Genomic DNA, 16,237 nt, shown 5'->3' with positions numbered 1-16,237 from the left:
TCCCCATCCCCATCCCGTCCCTCGACCGTTACCCGCCGCCGCCGCCACCGTTTGAATTCTGAGCGCGGGAAACCGCTCCCTCGCCCCCCCCAACCCCGCGGCTACGGCGGCCGCAGGCGGCCAAACCACGGCGGAACGCGGAGGAGGGGGCGGAGTCAACGCCGGGGGCGGGGCCACGTGGGGCGGGGCCTGGCGGGGGGGGGGCTTGGGGTGGGTCTCAGGGGGTCCCCAATCTTTGGGGAGGGGGAGTTGAGAGGGGTGTAAGGGTCCACAAATGGTTTGGGGGGTCTGTTGGGGGTCCCCAAGGCCTGGGGCGGGGGGGGGGGGGGGTGGAGCTGTGAGGGGTCCCCGGGGCTTTGGAGGGTGTTTGGGGGGGCACCAGGGTGTTTGGGGGGGTCTTTGTGGGGTTCCCAAGACTTTTGGAGGGGTCTCTGTGGGGTCCTCAAGCCTTTGGGGGGGGGTGTCACTGGAGTGCAACAGGTTCCCCAATCCCTTTGGGGGGACTTTGTGGGGTCCTCAAGCCTTTGGAGGGGGTCTCCGGAGTGCAGCAGGGTCCCCAAGACCTTGGAGGAGGATTCCATGGGGTCCTCAAGCCTTTGGGGGGGGTCTCTGTAGGTTCCCAAGACCCTTGGGAGGGACCTCTGGGGGTCAGGGGGGTCCCCAAGCTCTTGGTAGAGTCTTCACGGCATTGCCAACCCCTTGGGGGGGTCTCTGTGGGGCCTCAGGCTATGTAGGGGGTACCTCTGGGGTTCAACAGGGTTCCTAAGACTTTAGGGGGTCTCCATGGGGTCTCTAAGCCTTGGGGGGGGTCTCTGGGGGGGGGTTCCCAAGCCCTTGGAGGGGTCTCCATGGCATTGCCAACCCCTGGGGGGGGTCTCTGTTGGACCCCCAGGCCATGGGGGGCTGTGTGTATGTGTCTCTGGGGTTCAGTAGGGTTCCCAAGCCCTTGGGGGGTCTCTGTGGGATCCCCAAGCCCTTGGAGGGTCTCGGGGGGGTCTCAAAGCCCTTTGGGGGATGTTTCGGCGGGGGGGGTGTCTTCTCTGTGGATGGGCCTGGGGGGGCAGGGTGCTCTGTACCCCCACCCAGCACTTAGGGGCTTCTCAAACCAGGGCTGAGCCAGACCCAAGGCCTGTATTTATGCCCCCCACCAGTGCCTCCCCCCCCCCCAGACCCCCACGAATCCCCATCACTCTTTGAAGCCCCCTTCCCCCTCCAAGCACACCCGCGCCAGCAGCAGTAGAGAATAATAAAAAAGCATTTATTTCTCTAATAATAAAACCATTTCAGGAAGCACAGGTGAGCTCCGTGGGGTGGGCTGAGCCCCCCACGACCCCCGCAGCCAAACTGGGGGTGTCCCCCCACCCCACCCCGGCCCCCCACCCCCCAATCACGGTGTCAGGCATTTCACGCCAGCGTCCTCGGCGTGGCCGCAGTTGGTCTTGCCCCAGCTGGAGAAGCTGCAGCGCATCAGGCTCTCCTCTGTCCCCTTGCAAGAGACGTCGTCCATCCAGATCCTCCCCGTGCCTGCAGAAAAAAAAAAAACGGGGACCCCGTGAGCAGCAGCCCAACACCTCGGTGGACCCCCTCTGACCAAGGGCTCGTGCATCGCTGCCTCGCCGGGAGAAAGCAGAAATCGTTCAAGCCCTTCTTCAACAAAAAGCTTCATCCGTTATCAAAATTCCCTCCCCTAACTATCGTATCGATCCTTCTTTATAGTAAAGTGTATTAATTTTGCTTTATATATATATATTAGCATTATATATAGACATTAGATCACATTATACACCGTACTGTAAAGAGGTAGTGGAGTTTTACTGGACGTTTTTGTAGTTCTCATGACAAAAATGCTGGAAATAAGGATTTTGCTTCTTGGAAGCTTCAAGCTGCCCATGGAGGATGAAGGATGCCCCTGGACAACAGCAGCATCCTATAGCCCCCGCCCCGCCCCCCGACACAGCTTTGAGACCCTCCCAGTGTCGGAGATTGGGAATTGGAGCAAAACCAGCTCCAGGGGTGTCTGGATTGACAGACAAGCAGCAAAAATGCTGCAAAAAATAGTCGCTTTGCAAAGTTTTCCTGTGATTAGAGATCAGGAACGTGGGTGTTAGTGATTAGTCCAACTGTGGTGTGGCTGAACGCTTGAAGGGGAGAACCCCATTAAATCCACAGTTGGGGTGCCCCGATTTGGCTGGGACACCCCATGCGCAGGAATAAATAGCGACTCTTGTAATTTTACACTTTTTCTCCTCGCTCAGCGTGGATTTTCGCATCCTAATTCCCCATCACTGCCAGCCACCACCAAAGCTCTGTGCTGGGGTTGCTGCCTCCAGGACGGGGGGGTCCGTTTCCCAGCCCAAGCCCCCCCGGCAGTGGCTTGGCAACCCCCTCCGTTTTCTTTGTGGTTCATTTTTTTCCAAGGGCACTATTGACCTTGATGGGCTCAAGAAGTGACGCAGGGTCTGTGTGAACTTCGTGAGGTTCAATAAGGCCAAGTGCAAGGTCCTGCACATGGGTTGGGGCAATCCCCGACATCGGTACGGATGGGGGACGGAGGGAGGGAGGGAGGGAGGGAGAGCAGCCCTGCAGAGAAGGACTTGGGGGTACCAGTGGATAAAAAATAGGACATGACCCAGCAACATGCGCTGGCAGCCCAGAAAGCCACCCATGTCCTGGACTGCACCCAGAGCAGTGTGGGCAGCAGGGCGAGGGGGGGATTCTCCCCCTCTGCTCCGCTCTGGTGAGACCCCCCTGCAGTGCTGGGTCCAGCTCTGGGGACACCAACAGCAGAAGGACACGGACCTGCTCGAGTGGGGCCAGAGGAGGCCACGAAGATGCTCGGGGGGCTGGAGCACCCCCCTGTGAGGACAGGCTGAGAGAGTTGGGGGGGTTCAGCTGGAGAAGAGAAGGCTCCGGGGAGACCTTAGAGCGGCCTCCCAGGACTGAAAGGGGCTACAGGAAAGGGGGGAGGGATCTTGATTGGGGGGGAGGGATAGGACAAGGGGGAACGGTTTTAAACTGACAGAGGGGAGATTTAGATGAGAACTAAGGAAGAAATTCTTCCCTGTGAGGGTGGTGAGACACTGGCACAGGTTGCCCAGAGAAGCTGTGGCTGCCCCCTCCCTGGAAGGGTTCAAGGCCAGGTTGGACGGGGCTTTGGGCAACCTGGGCTAGTGGAAGGTGTCCCTGCCCGGGGCAGGGGGTGGCACTGGATGAGCTTTAAGGTCCCTTCCAACCCAAACCAGTCTGTGATTCTCTGAGTCTCCCTATTCACCCCCGTACAAACACAGACCCCAGCTCTGCCCTCAGGGGTGCTGGATGCGGCACATCTGGCATGTGGCAGTGGGGTAGCCCCAGATTTCGGGAGCTACCAAGCCCCTGGGGATGCACAATCCCTGTTCTGGAAGAAACACCCCCAGGAGAGACACCAGCCACCAGTGCACGGTGCGTTGTGGCCACGGCAAGGCACTGGATGTACCACGTTCGGTGGGGAACGGACGGGGTCCTCCTGCCCCACCAAGGGTGACCGAAAGTGGCACTGTGGTGTGGCAGAACCTTTGGGGTCGTGCCTCTGCATCTGCTGGGCATCCACTGGCTGCTGGGTGGGGGGATTTGGGCACTTTCATTGCCATGTTGAGGGGGTCACAAGAGGAGGAGCAGCAGCTCTTCCCAGTTGGGACAACCCAAGTCAAGATCATGCCCCAACGCAGGCTCTGGATGATGGCGCACCAGGATCCCGAGTGGTTGTAGCAGCTCAGGGGGTAGTAGAGGACCAGGGTGGGAGACGGGGAAGAAATCTGGGTGCGGGTAGCCAGGACAATGCTGGTGAAACTAACTCTGAGGTCTCCCAGGGCTGGTGGGAAGGACACCAGCTCTTGGAGGGGTCCAGCTGCACTCAAAGAGCAGGTCTCGTCAACCAGCATGGTCATGGCTAGATGATGGCCATGGTGGCTACCTGCTTTGGGGATCTATCGCCTCCTTGGCAGCCCCAAGCAGCTGGAGAGAAGGCAACTCAAGGAGTTAAAAAGCCTACGTGGGAAGGAGCTGGTCTGGGCAGAAACACCCCAACCCAACACTTTGGGGCCAAAGGTCACCCCTCCACCCGCCAAAGCGTTCCTGACATTTCCCCTCTGTTTTTAAAAGCTTTTCCTTTTTTTTTTTTTTTTGTCTTTTGTTATTTTAAAGAGAAAATAGATCTCAAAAGTCACGTCCAGCTGAAAAACCCAAAGCGTCCGTTCAAAAACAACAAGCCCAGGGATGGTTCTCGGTGCTGAGTCAGCGCGCGGCAGGGTGTGAGCGCTGAGGGAGCCGGAGCAGGGGAAGGAGCCACCTGGGCCAGCGCCAGCGATGTGCTCGCACACGGTCCCACAAGCCAACACCAAAATATTTGCAGACACCCAGGGCTGGCCATGCTGAATTAAACCAGCGCTTGACCAGACTGAAGCTTCTCGAGCCACCACAGCCCAAGTCCTGCTTGTGGGAGGCATGCTGGATGCCTCCAGGCTTACCCCTGTACTTGGCCCTGGTGATGCCGCCCCTCGATGAGTGGGTTCAGTTTTGGGCCCCTCACTCCAAAAAGGCCATTGAATGACTCGAGCGTGTCCAGAGAAGGGCAACGGAGCTGGTGCAGGGTCTGGAGCACAGGTGTGATGGGGAGCGGCTGAGGGAACTGGGGGGGTTTAGTCTGGAGAAGAGGAGGCTGAGGGGAGACCTCATGGCCCTCTCCAACTCCCTGAAAGGAGGGTGCAGAGAGGGGGGATGAGTCTCTTGAGCCAAGGAACCAGCGCCAGGACAAGAGGGAATGGCCTCAAGCTGCGCCAGGGCAGGGTCAGACTGGCTCTTAGGAAGTATTTCTTTGCAGAAGGGGTTGTTGGGCGTTGGAATGGGCTGCCCAGGGCAGGGGGGGAGTCCCCATCCCTGGAGGGGTTGAAGAGTCGGGTTGACCCAGCGCTGAGGGATCTGGTGGAGTTGGGAACGGTCAGTGTGAGGTTCATGGTTGGACTGGAGGAGCTTCAAGGGCTTTTCCAAACCAGATGATTCTGTGATTCATTTTGGGGGGGGTTCTGGTTTATTTATGGGCTGGGCCCAGGTATCTATACCAGGTGAGGTGGGGGGAGAAGTGGAAGGGTCTTACCTTGGCCAAACCGGGCCATGCGGTACACCTCCTCGGCGCCTCGGAAGCCCAGCATCCGGCACACCACGTCTCCATCCTTCTTGTCCCAGCCGTCATCGCACACTGTGCCCCAACGGCGGTCGTAGAAGACCTCCACCCGTCCCTCATGGGAGCCGGAGCCGTTCACCAGACGAATCATCCCCTCCTCGGCGGCTGCTGGTGGGAAAAGAGAGCAAGGTCAGAGGGGGAATGGTGGCATCTCCAAGTGCCGCCTTGGACCACCTCCCGCGCCCTCCCTGTGGTGCGCACGGCCATAGAAAGCACTGGGTGAGGCACCTCCAGGAGACCTGGGGACATCCCACCACTGCTGGGTACGGTGCTGGAGGGGTGTCCCATCCCACCCAGGGTTTTGTTGGGGGAGGCTGAGCCTTGCAATGGTCATGCCATGTTGGGAAACCTGTTTACAGCCTAAAAGTTCTGCAGGGAGGGCAGGCACGAGCCAGGATCAGTCCTGGAGCCATCAAGGTGAGACGAAACAGAGACAGCTCAGGCTTGCGATGAGATATGGTGGAGTTGAGAACGGTCAGTGTGAGGTTCATGGCTGGACTGGATGATCTTCAAGGTCTTTTCCAACTGAGATGATTCTGTGATTCTATGAGAAGAGAGATCTGAGCAACTGATGGGAGGAGTGAGATGTCAGCAAAACCAGGGCACAAAGAGCTTCCAAAAGGGACGATGAAAGGGGACCACAGGTGATGAGGAGACTCTTCCAGCCTGGAGACAGGACCCCGGGCCAAGTCCACGCTGCCCAGGTGGACCCTGGCTTCATGCTTGAGGGGGTGGTGAGGGGAGGCTCACATCAGTCCAAAATGCCAAACCGGGGTGGGGGGACATGGCTTGACCTTGCTCCCTCCATTCCCAGCTGCCTTTCTGTGGGTCCTCAGCCTTCCTCACCCCATCACCACCCTCCTAGCAGGCAAGACCAGTATGGTCACCCTTCATCCTTCAGCCAGGGAGAGGGACGGGGTTGTTTATCTAACAGGGGAATGACCGAGAAGCTCAGCACCACAACCAAACCACAGCGGTTCTTCTTCTGCCCCCAGCCAAGGAAACCCAGTGAAAGGAACACGCCACAAATCCTGTTATTTGGGATGAGAAAGGGGTCAAGCGGAGAAAATCGCTGTCAGGCAGCTGGGCTCGCTCCGTGACTCACCGTGGGCTGGGATGGCTGCCGAGGGTGGAGCTGGGCTCCCCCAAACAAGGTTGTACTGCAGCTGCTTGGAGATTCTTATTTAAAGACATTTTCTGAAAGCCAGGGTTAGGTTTTGTTTTTTTTTTTTTTCCCTATCAAAACACACGTTCCCATTGGAATTGCTCGATGACACGACTTCTCAAATGTGAAGATAAATGGGGTTTGGGTTGCTGCATGAGGCGTTTCCAGGCAGATCAAAGTCTCCTCCTTGCTGACCATCATCAAGTCTCTAGCTCACCCTCTATGCCCAAGGCTGGTCCCCGGTGGAGAAGGGGTTGGGGGGTTACAGTCTGCTTCCACGCCACCAAAACCCCCTCAACCACAGCCACCACCAAAGTCCCACCAATGCAAAAGGCAACAAAACCTTCTTGTTTGCTGCGATTTTGCTGGTACATGGCTCATGGCAACTCCTCAAGTGATGAAGCTGAAAGGTCTCCATGCCAAGAGGTGACCACTGCCGAGGGGGCTGCAAAGAGCTGATAAAACCTCACATGGGTCCGACATCTGCTTTAGCTTCATGGTGGTGGGATGTCATGGGCAGCCGTGCTCGGCTGAGCTCTCTTTAGGCACCTTGGCCAACCAAGATGGTGACCATGAGGTTGGCCAAGGTGGGTGAAGCAGGGTCCCAGCCTGCCCCAGGCCCTCGGGGCTGGGAGGTGCAGGGTTAACGGGACATTTAGAGACTGGATCAGCATTTGGGACCTGCTGCACAGAGATTCGATGGGTTTTGGCACTGCCGGCTGGCTAGGACCTGCACAAAATTGGTTTTTTTCCATGTTTTAGGCTCTGGGTTTTCCCTGGCTCGCTCCCAGTGGGAACACAGCCACCTCTTCCAGTGACCTCCAGAAAGCACAGTCCTTGCTTGGCCTTGGCACTGGCCCATCTCCCACTTCCAGGACTCACTCGGGGTCAGGCTCAAGAAGGGGTCTGGAAACCCTGAGCGTGTTTCCCTGGATCTGGGCAGAGCACCGGGTTCATGGAGGAGCCAGGAAACATCTTGTACTGTTCTTGGACCATCTCACTGATATTTCACACAGCCCTACCACGGACCTGGAGGGGTGGCATCACTCCTCAGCCGAGGGGCTTGTTTGGGATGCTGCTGGCTGTCTTCTTCAACCCGTCCTTACTATCTGGGATGGGATGTCTCTTCCCAGCCATCAAGCAGCTTCACCGAGGCAGCTGCCTTGGCTCACCCCAGGGATGGTGTCATCTGAGGGCTGGATGAAGCGACTCTTCCGAGTCAAACACGTGCGCTGGAGCTCTGGACGCTGCCTGGAGCTGCCAGGGGAGCTGTTCCTGCCAAACCATGCCTGTGCCGGATCTAACACCAGTGTCCCCTGCTTGGGAGCCAGCCCAACCTCCCCGCTTCAGGCGAACAAGTAGAGGGCAGGATGCGGCCAGAGAAACCCAGGGTCCAGCACTTCTCCTCCTCCAGGTCGAGGTGACAAGCCACACAGTGTCACCTTCCTGGCTCCATGTCTTTGGTGATCCTGGCCACCGGCACTGTGGCACCAGGGAACACGGTGGCTTTGGCACCATTCCCTCCTGCACCCTGGAGCATCCTGGGGCAGGGGATCCTTCCTCTGGTGCTATCACCTCACGTCTGTGATGGAAAAGCAGTAACTAAATGGGGTGTGGAGCACCCTGGTTTTACGCAGCATAATTCCCTCTGTGAAACCATCCAGCCCTGCCTCCAAAGCTGCCCACATTCCCAGGAGGACAGGCAGGTGACTGACAGTCCAGGACCAGCTCCTTATGTCCAACATCAGCTGGTTGCTCACCCTGTACAGGACCAGCTCCATGTCTCCAACCCAAGCCAGCTGCTCATCCCAAAGTCCTCATTCCTCCCCTTGTGAGTCTGTCCTCACCCCAGCTCTTTGCTGGATGCTCATCAGAGCCTTTGCGTGCTGGAAGACAGCAACTGCTTCCCCAAGGAGGGGAAGAGATGTGCAATCAGGGCACAGATCCAGGCACAACTGGGATGTTCCTATTAATCAGCAGGGTGAGGGCTGCTAATAAAGCTGCAGAGCTCAGCCACATGAGTCCTGGCCACAACCCTTCCACTTAGCCTCTGACAAGCATTGCTTAGAGGGCTAATAAAAGCTAATAAAACCCAGAAGTCTCCTCTCAAACCAGTGCCAGCTGCCCATAACGGCCTCGCAGCCCAGCCCAGGGCTGTTTCAGTGCCCATGAGTCCTGGGGACTCTGCAAAAACTGCAGCTGGAGTTGGGGCTGCACCCAGGTCCTGGCCCCAGTGAGATGGTGGAATCAGCAGAAGATACGCAGGGACCAAAGCGGGTTGTCCACCTCACTGTGCTGCAGAAGGTTGCCCAGGATCAGGCCCTCCTGGGCTGCAGCTCCAAAGCAGCACAGGAGCATCCCAGCTGTGCTCTCTGCCTGCAGCAAGCCCCTGCTTGCAAAGTGGCCTGGCCCCATCTGTCTTGGAGCAGCTCCCTGGCCCCTTCCCTCTCCACCATACCCAATAAACCCCGAAAGCATCATCCTGTGCATGTGCATTTGTTTTGCTGCAGCAATTACCTCCAAACCCCTCGACCTTCCCACTACCCAGCACCCAAAAGCAGCAAAACAAGAAAGGAAAAGCTAAAGAGGAGAAATAGTTCCCAGTGGCTGAAAAAACAAGGGCCTGATTCTTTGCAGCTGGGCTGAGATATCATCTCCCCCCTGATAATAGAGACCAGTTCCCTGGGCTCCTCACCACTTTCTCCTGCTGCCCCTGCTCTGGTCCCTTTGGTTTGGGACTATGGGTGCAAACATCCCGTTTCCCTGGCGTACGTCTACCCCGGGAAATTAAATAGTGATATACCCTGTCATTTACACTTTGCAGATGGGAATCAGATGTGGTCGCCCACCAAAGAGTGGCTGGAGGGGGCTGGGGGGCTGGGTCACTGGTGCGTCCCGCCATGGTGCTCCCTGTTCCCCAGCTGCCTCTGCTGCTGCTCTCCTTCTAACCCTGCCACATCCTCGCTCTCACTTGGCACCGTTTGGGTGACACAGTGGCTGGTGGCCAGGACCTGGAGTCCCTGTGTGGGTGCCTGAGGCAGGAGGGGTGTCCCCAAGGAGCGATGTCCCCAAGGAGGGATGTCCCTGGACAGGCAGAAGGGATGTCCCCAAGGAGGCAGGAGGGATGTCCCCAAGGAGGGATGTCCCTGGGGTGGCAGGAGGGGTGTCCCTGGACAGGCAGAAGGGATGTCCCTGGACAGGCAGGAGGGATTTCCCCAAGGAGGTAGGAAGGATGTCTCTGGGGTGGCAGGAGGGATGTCCCCAGGAGGGATATCCCCAAGGAGGTAGGAGGGATGTCCCAGGGGTGGCAGGAGGAATGTCCAAAGCTTGGAGGAAGCCATCAGCATCTCCAGGGGTCTCCAGGACAAGATCCCTGCAGGGCAGAGCTGTAGCGCAGCAGGGGGTGGGCAGGATCCAGCCCTAGGCTTGTTCCCTGGCATTTCTCAGCTTGCCAGTCCAGCACCCAACGCTGGGGAACGGTGGACACGCGCTGGACTTGGCCCCCGAGGGAACCCCAAAGCAAGAGCAGCGCTGCCAGGCACGGCTGCGGTCAGCAGCACGGCGTGGCCCAGGTGCCTCCATCCAAACAGGGGTTTTTCCATCTTTAAACCCCGGAAAAATGCTTCCTCAGGCCAATCCTGCCATGGGAAGAGATGTGTCCTTTCTTCCAGCCCCTCATTCCCCTCGCTGCCAGCTCCGGGCTGGCCTTGGGTTAGTGATGATGCTGTTTGCCAGCAAAACGCCTGCGCGGGCGGGCGAGCTCAGCCCCGAGCTTCATCCTGTTTGTTTGCCGGGAAGAAGCGGGGAGCAGAAAGTCCCAACTGGCTTTGGGCATCCTCAATCCTGCCCCAGCAGCCTGGCCGGGGTCTCGGCATGCTGAGGGCTCCTGGGGCTGCAAATCAAGGTGCTTTCCCCTGCTTGGCTTTGCCTTAACATCACAACCACTTTCCTCGAGCATCCTCAGGCCTTGCCGATACCTCTCCCACCTCCCCATCGCTCTGGCTCCTCCTTGGCAGGAAAACCCAAGCACGGAACTCAGCAACCTTGTCCCAGCAGCTGCTTTCCTGCCTGATTTGCAGCAGGAATTTCCCCCGCACGCTCCTAAGCCTCCAAACACCAGCAAAACCATGCCCGGAGCACCAGGGAGACAACCACGAGCGAGCACTTACCCGTGCTGCCGCCTCGGTCTCCCTTCTCTCCCTTCGGGCCTCGGTCACCTGGGAAAAGAAAGAGCACAGGGCATAAATTTTGCTAAAATCAGATTTTTAATGGATATCCCACGCTGTGTGTCTGTAGCTCTTGGAGGGCTTTATCAGTTTGGGGAAACTGAGGCACGACGCAGCAAATGATTTGTCGGCCCCTCTCGCAACCCCCCGGCCGTTCTGCCTGGTGATGGGATCCACCTTCTCACTCCCCTGGCTTAACCCAGGATCCCTCTTTTTAACAGCAAAACCAACCCAGTCCTGGGAAAACACAGCTTCATGCAAGGTTTATCCCGCGTGGGGGTCTCCGGGCTCCATGTGTTTGTATTTCATGTCCAAAATGGTTCTTTCCCTCTGCATCTGGAGGGGGGGGGGGGGGGGGGGGGGCTGCCCTGGGTATCCCCTTGGTGTGGGGGGGTTGGGGCTGTGCAATACCCCCCTGCTCTGGGTGCAGCAGAAGGATGGGAGGATGGGGAACCCCCCAAAAATCCTCCTGGGGTGCCTGTCCCGTAGCAGATGGAGGATGGGGGGCTGGTGGTCCCTCGAACCATCCACCCACTGTGCTAACCCCCACCCTGGCCAGCCAAGCCCCGGCTGCGAGGCAGCAGCAGAGCAGGAATAAAGGCAAGTAAACCCTGAATTTGGGGCTGAAAATCCCTCTTTGGGGCTAAAAATGCTTTATTTTGCAGGGGTCAGGGCCAGGGAAGTGGCTTCCCACAGCCTCAATGGAGCATTGACCTTCCTGCATCCAGCTGGTACCTCCTTGCGAGCAGATTTGAAGAACCCAACCCCTGTCTCCGTCGAGAAGCGACGATGCTGGGGGGTTCAGAGCAGCTGGGTAAACAGGCTGCCTTCAAAAACCACGCTGATTTCCGGATACAAATAACGAGCTCCATAATTATCTGTGTCATGGCTTGGCTGTCCCTGCACGGGCTGCCTCTGCCTGCATCCCACCACCTCCCTTAACCCCTGCCCGTGCTCCAGTTTTGCTCCTGGCAGGCAGCAGCCATGTTTTCTCATTGTGCACCACTGAAAACACTGTCCTGAGTGAGGCTGTGGGCTTGGCTTTGCTGGTCCTGGCTTTGCGTCGAGGCTGCAGAGGGAAAAGGGCCGGGGTTGCTCCGGCCAGCGAGATGCTCCGAGAGAGCCCCAGCCCTGTGGTGTGGCCCCGCTTCAACATATCGTCCTCTTTTGTCTCCGTGTAAGAACAACAAACAACACACATGCAGAAATTTCTTATTAAAAAAATTAAAAATAATAATAATAATTTTTAAATAGTGGGCAGGAAATTCTTGCCCTTTAACTTGGAGGGAAGGCGAGATTGCTCCCCTGGGCAGCCGCAGCTGTGTCAGATGGAGGAAAGCTGCCGGCAGCCTGCCCCGCTGATGGGAACCAGATGACAACAGCCCCCCGAGCAGCGGGAGAGAGGCCAGAGACGCTGCTCGCCCGCACGTGATGGTGCTGGGAGGCTGGAGCAGCCCGTGTTCTCCACCACCTTCCCTCCCCAGCCCAGAGGAAAGGGGGTTGGAAAGCAAGTTATGGTTCTTAGGTGTTTGTCCTCAAAAATCTGGCTCTTCCGGAGCAGATGTGTTTTCCCTGCAGGGTCCAGGCTGCATCCTATGGAGCATCCTATAGGAATGGTAGAGAGAGGGGCAAGGTGGAGCTTGAGGGACAGGATTATATCAGCTGCTGTGGGCTGAAACTCCCAGAGTAAATAACCCAACTGCTGTATCGTTGTTGGTCTCAGGGAGGTGACAGCAACTGGGACAAGCCGGGGACATCAGAGATCACAGAATCCCAGAATCACCTCGGTTAGAAAAGCCCTTGAAGCTCCTCCAGTCCAACCATGAACCTCACCCTGACCGTTCCCAACTCCACCAGATCCCTCAGCGCTGGGTCAACCCGACTCTTCAACCCCTCCAGGGATGGGGACTCCCCCCCTGCCCTGGGCAGCCCATTCCAACGCCTAAATGCTGAAATACTCTAATGATGGGAGACCTCAACCATCAGAAATGGTTAGAAACCCTTAAGAAAAAGACCAAGGGAAAAAAATTCGGCACGAATTGAAACTGTACTGCACTGCTGCGAGAGGAACAGGTTGCCCAGAGAGGTGGTAGATGCCCCATTCCTGGAAATATTCAAGGCTAGGTTGGATGGGGCTTTGGGCAACCTGGGCTAGCAGAAGGTGTCCCTGCCCAGCAGAACGGCTTCAGGGCCGGCTGCTGCCCGCCTGCGAGCCCTGATGTGGGTGTCCTTAGCCAGCGGAGTGCACCCGGGTCTTCAAAAAGCAGCAGATGGGCTCAGCTTAAGGATGCTGAGCTGCTAAAAAGGGGTCCAGGGGCTCTTGAGGAGCAGGAACTGGTTACGGATGGGGAAGGAGGAGCTGGTACAACAGGCTCTGTGGCTGGACCCATCCCAAACGTGGCTGGGGAAGAGCCCCTTGATGGAGCTGATGCTGCTTTGGGATGGGTTAGTGGGTTTAACCAAAAGCTCACCCTTCTCCTCCCCATCCCCAACCTGAGCTACTGCATTAGGCTTAATCTGAGTTGGTTTTTTGTTAGTTTTTTTTTTTTTTTTAAGCTTCATATACATCTGGCAGAAGAAAGACCCTTTAAAAGAGAGAAGCACTTCATGGACGATGCCAACAGATTCGCAAGGGTGCTTTAGAACACATCCCCTCTGCCTTATCCTTTCCCACCCACCTTAGCTTTTCCTGTGCAGTCCTCCAAGCCCCTTCATTTCCTTGCTCTCCTGGAAGGCTTTTCTCCTTCTTGTCTCCTTTTCCCTTCTTCTTCCCATCTCTCTTTTCTCCACTGAAGCTCTCTGGTGAGCAAAGGACAACCCCTTCGGTGGCACAGTTTGCTGACTTCACACTGGGGTCAAGACTAGCTCCCCGAGGTGTCAGGGCTGGAGAACATCCCTGGTTGGGGATGAAGCAAGGAGAGAGCCACGGCGCTGGGACAGAGCCCTCGAATTCAGGATTGTCCCTTGCTGGCATCACCTCTGGTCCTACCAGGAGGTCCTGCCTGATGCCTTCACCCAATGAGTATCAAGGTCTTGCTCGGCCATTTCCCACTGCAAGTGGATCAGTGCAGCTCAGGTTGGTTTTTCTGGACTGTGCACATGATTTTGGCACAGATGCCATGGCGAGTGACCCTCAGTTCCTCCCATGGCAGAAGCTTGGTCCCCACTGATGTCCTGCTCCTGGGCATCACCTCTGCTCTAAAAATCAGCGCTGCTGAGAGAGGCAGGGCACAAAACCTGCAAAGCTCATGGGAGAGGACATCACTAGAGGAGCGTGGAAAGAGCTCCTGGGTCTGCAGGGTGAGGTGAGGTGGACCACCATGGAGCAAGCCCCAGGAGAAGCTGCCAAACCCCAATCTTCACAGGCAGAAACATCTTCTGCCTTCAGCAACATGCCAGAAACCTCCTCCTTGCCTGCATGTGGTGCTCAGGAAGGGGACTTCTCTCATTGCCTTGAATTTATCTATAAATTATTGATCCCTACCTTGGCTTATTTACTGCTGTTTCCTCCTGAACATGTTCCCTGTGTGACGTTCTCCATGGAAGAGTGAAGAAGACTGATGTATACTCACTTTCCAGAATAATTTTCTCCATTTGGAAGCGAGGAAAATAATACTCCACTGGGGTAATTTTGAGGGAAAATGTATCAAGGGTAGGAAAATACCAACAAGGGAAAATACTCGGGACTCTGCTGTGGAGAGGAGAAGCTGTCCCTCGACCAGGTCAGACCAGCTCTGTGAGATGGTCTGACCTGGGATTTTGGGTGAGGAGGCTCATCCATCCCTGACACCCCCCACCCCAGGACAGGCTGCATTTCCCGGGGAACGGATAGCTCTCCTGTGCTCAGAAGAAAGTCATTATAGATGTGTAAGACTAGTGCTGCAGAAAAACAGGCCTTTACTTAAAGCCTGGGTTTGGATCATTGCCTGGCTTGGTGTCTGTTTCCTATAAATTTCAGAGAATCCTATAAACTGTAGAAATTCAGTGCTTGCTGCCAGCGTGGTTTGTTACTTATTGGAGAAGGGGTTGGATGAAACCCCCTTATCTGAGCACCCCTGACCTCCGGGAGGTGGGAAGTGGGGGCTGTAGTTTGGGGGTCCCTTCATAGGGGACACATCCAAGCCCTGGAGTTGACCTCCATCCACGTGGGTCAGCAAGAGGAGGTGGAGGGAGAGAACCCTGAGCTGGTGATGGGCTCTGGTGAGGCCTGGGGGTGGTCCATCCCCCTGGGGGAAACACCTGATGGCTTTTATGCCATGGAGTCATCCTCACCCCAAACCAAGGATGCCTCCAAGAAATGCACAAGGAAGGGGGTGCCTCAAGGCCATGACTGGTAGAGCCCTGGAGACAGCTTAACCTTCTTCAAGCCAAGAGACCTCCTCAGATACAGGGATTACTCTACACCAGTGAAAAGATGATGGCTAGAAGCAGCACACTGCACAGCAAAGATCTGCTACCCCTTTGGCATGCCGTCCGACCCATGGCCTCCCAAATCCAAGAGCAGAAGTGCCTCATCTCCGCAGGTGAGGGGGCTTGAGGTGCAGACCATCTTTGGGGAAGGGTCCCCAGGCTTGTCGAGGTTGATGCTCTACTAGTGTGGTGTGGCCATGGCTCTCCCCTGAAGGCAGGGGCTGTGCTGGGGGTGGTCTCCACCACCTCCCAGGCTGCTTAGCACCGGAGAAAGGCTTCATCCTCAGCATCGTGTCTCCAGAAAGCTCCACACTGGAGCAGTGATGCCCACCACGGGGTCTGTTATCACATCTCAGCACTGACCCAGCACAGCAGCTGTTAACATCTCCATCTTAGGGGTGGAAACGTGACGCAGGAGCCCTTCAAACCCCCTCCCACCTCCAAAAGGAACACATCCCCTGGGGACGCGCTTTGCAGAACAAATCTGGCATCAAGGCTTGGTCCTCTACTGAAGCCCAATTCAACTGGCCCAGGCTCCTTGGGATAATTTGCTCGTCTAATGAGTGCTTGGCACCGGCCAGTGAGAAAAGCCCACTTTCCTCTGCTCCGGGGAAGGAAAGGAAACCACGGTCCCGAAGCGTGTTGTGGTTTTGGTTGGCGGACCTTCAGTGTTTGATGTGCTGCCAGGAACATCCCGGCACCGCTGTCTCCTTTGTGTTAGCACCCGTCCCTGTGGCTCTCATGCCTTTGGAAGGCTTCTGCCAGGGACGTACCCAGGGGTTAGTTTGACTTCCTGCAGCATCAGACCAGGCGTTTTCACCCCGCAGCTCCTATAAAGTCCTGCACCCCCACAACAAGACATTGCAATCCTGCAGACCAGAGTTACCTCCAAAAAACCCAAGAGATAGCACTGGAAAACAAGCATGAAATGCTGGTTTCTTTATTCTTGCAGCACGCAGGGCTCTGTGCCCCACTGCCTCGGTGGGAGGATGGAGACTTGTCCCAGCCACACCAGCCCAGAGACCCTAGGCTTCCAGTTAGATGGGATGGGGCGATGGAAATAGCACCCAGCAGCATTCTTGAAGACAACAAGGTGCTGCATAAATATCATCTAACCAGCCACGTGGCCTGGAGAGCCATCTCCAGCAGCTAATGGGTCCCATGAAGTGCCCAGACTGGGGTGACTGGGAGAGCAGTGGGACGATCAGAGCCATTGTG

The 16,237-nt window shown here is 56.7% G+C and overlaps 1 protein-coding gene across 3 annotated transcripts in view; it reads right to left on the bottom strand.

The window, feature by feature from the left end:
• Nucleotides 1-1,378: 1,378 nt before the first annotated feature.
• Nucleotides 1,379-16,237, bottom strand: part of SCARA5 (scavenger receptor class A member 5) — a 39,207-nt gene continuing 24,348 nt past the window's right edge. For 2 of the 3 annotated variants that reach the window (XM_074820366.1, XM_074820365.1), the window contains exons 7-9: nucleotides 10,553-10,600; nucleotides 5,132-5,326; nucleotides 1,379-1,524 (exon numbers count right to left, since the gene is read on the bottom strand). In XM_074820366.1, the coding sequence (XP_074676467.1) occupies nucleotides 1,388-1,524; nucleotides 5,132-5,326; nucleotides 10,553-10,600 (380 nt within the window). In that variant the 3' untranslated portion in view covers nucleotides 1,379-1,387. The remainder of the gene's footprint in view (nucleotides 1,525-5,131; nucleotides 5,327-10,552; nucleotides 10,601-16,237) is intronic. The other variant, XM_074820367.1, reaches the window with a different exon arrangement.

The sequence above is a fragment of the Strix aluco genome, chromosome 3 (genome assembly GCF_031877795.1).
Source record: "Strix aluco isolate bStrAlu1 chromosome 3, bStrAlu1.hap1, whole genome shotgun sequence".
Taxonomy (NCBI): Eukaryota; Metazoa; Chordata; class Aves; order Strigiformes; family Strigidae; genus Strix; species Strix aluco.
Note: the sequence above shows the minus strand (reverse complement) of the source record. Positions and strands in the feature narration are given on the sequence as shown.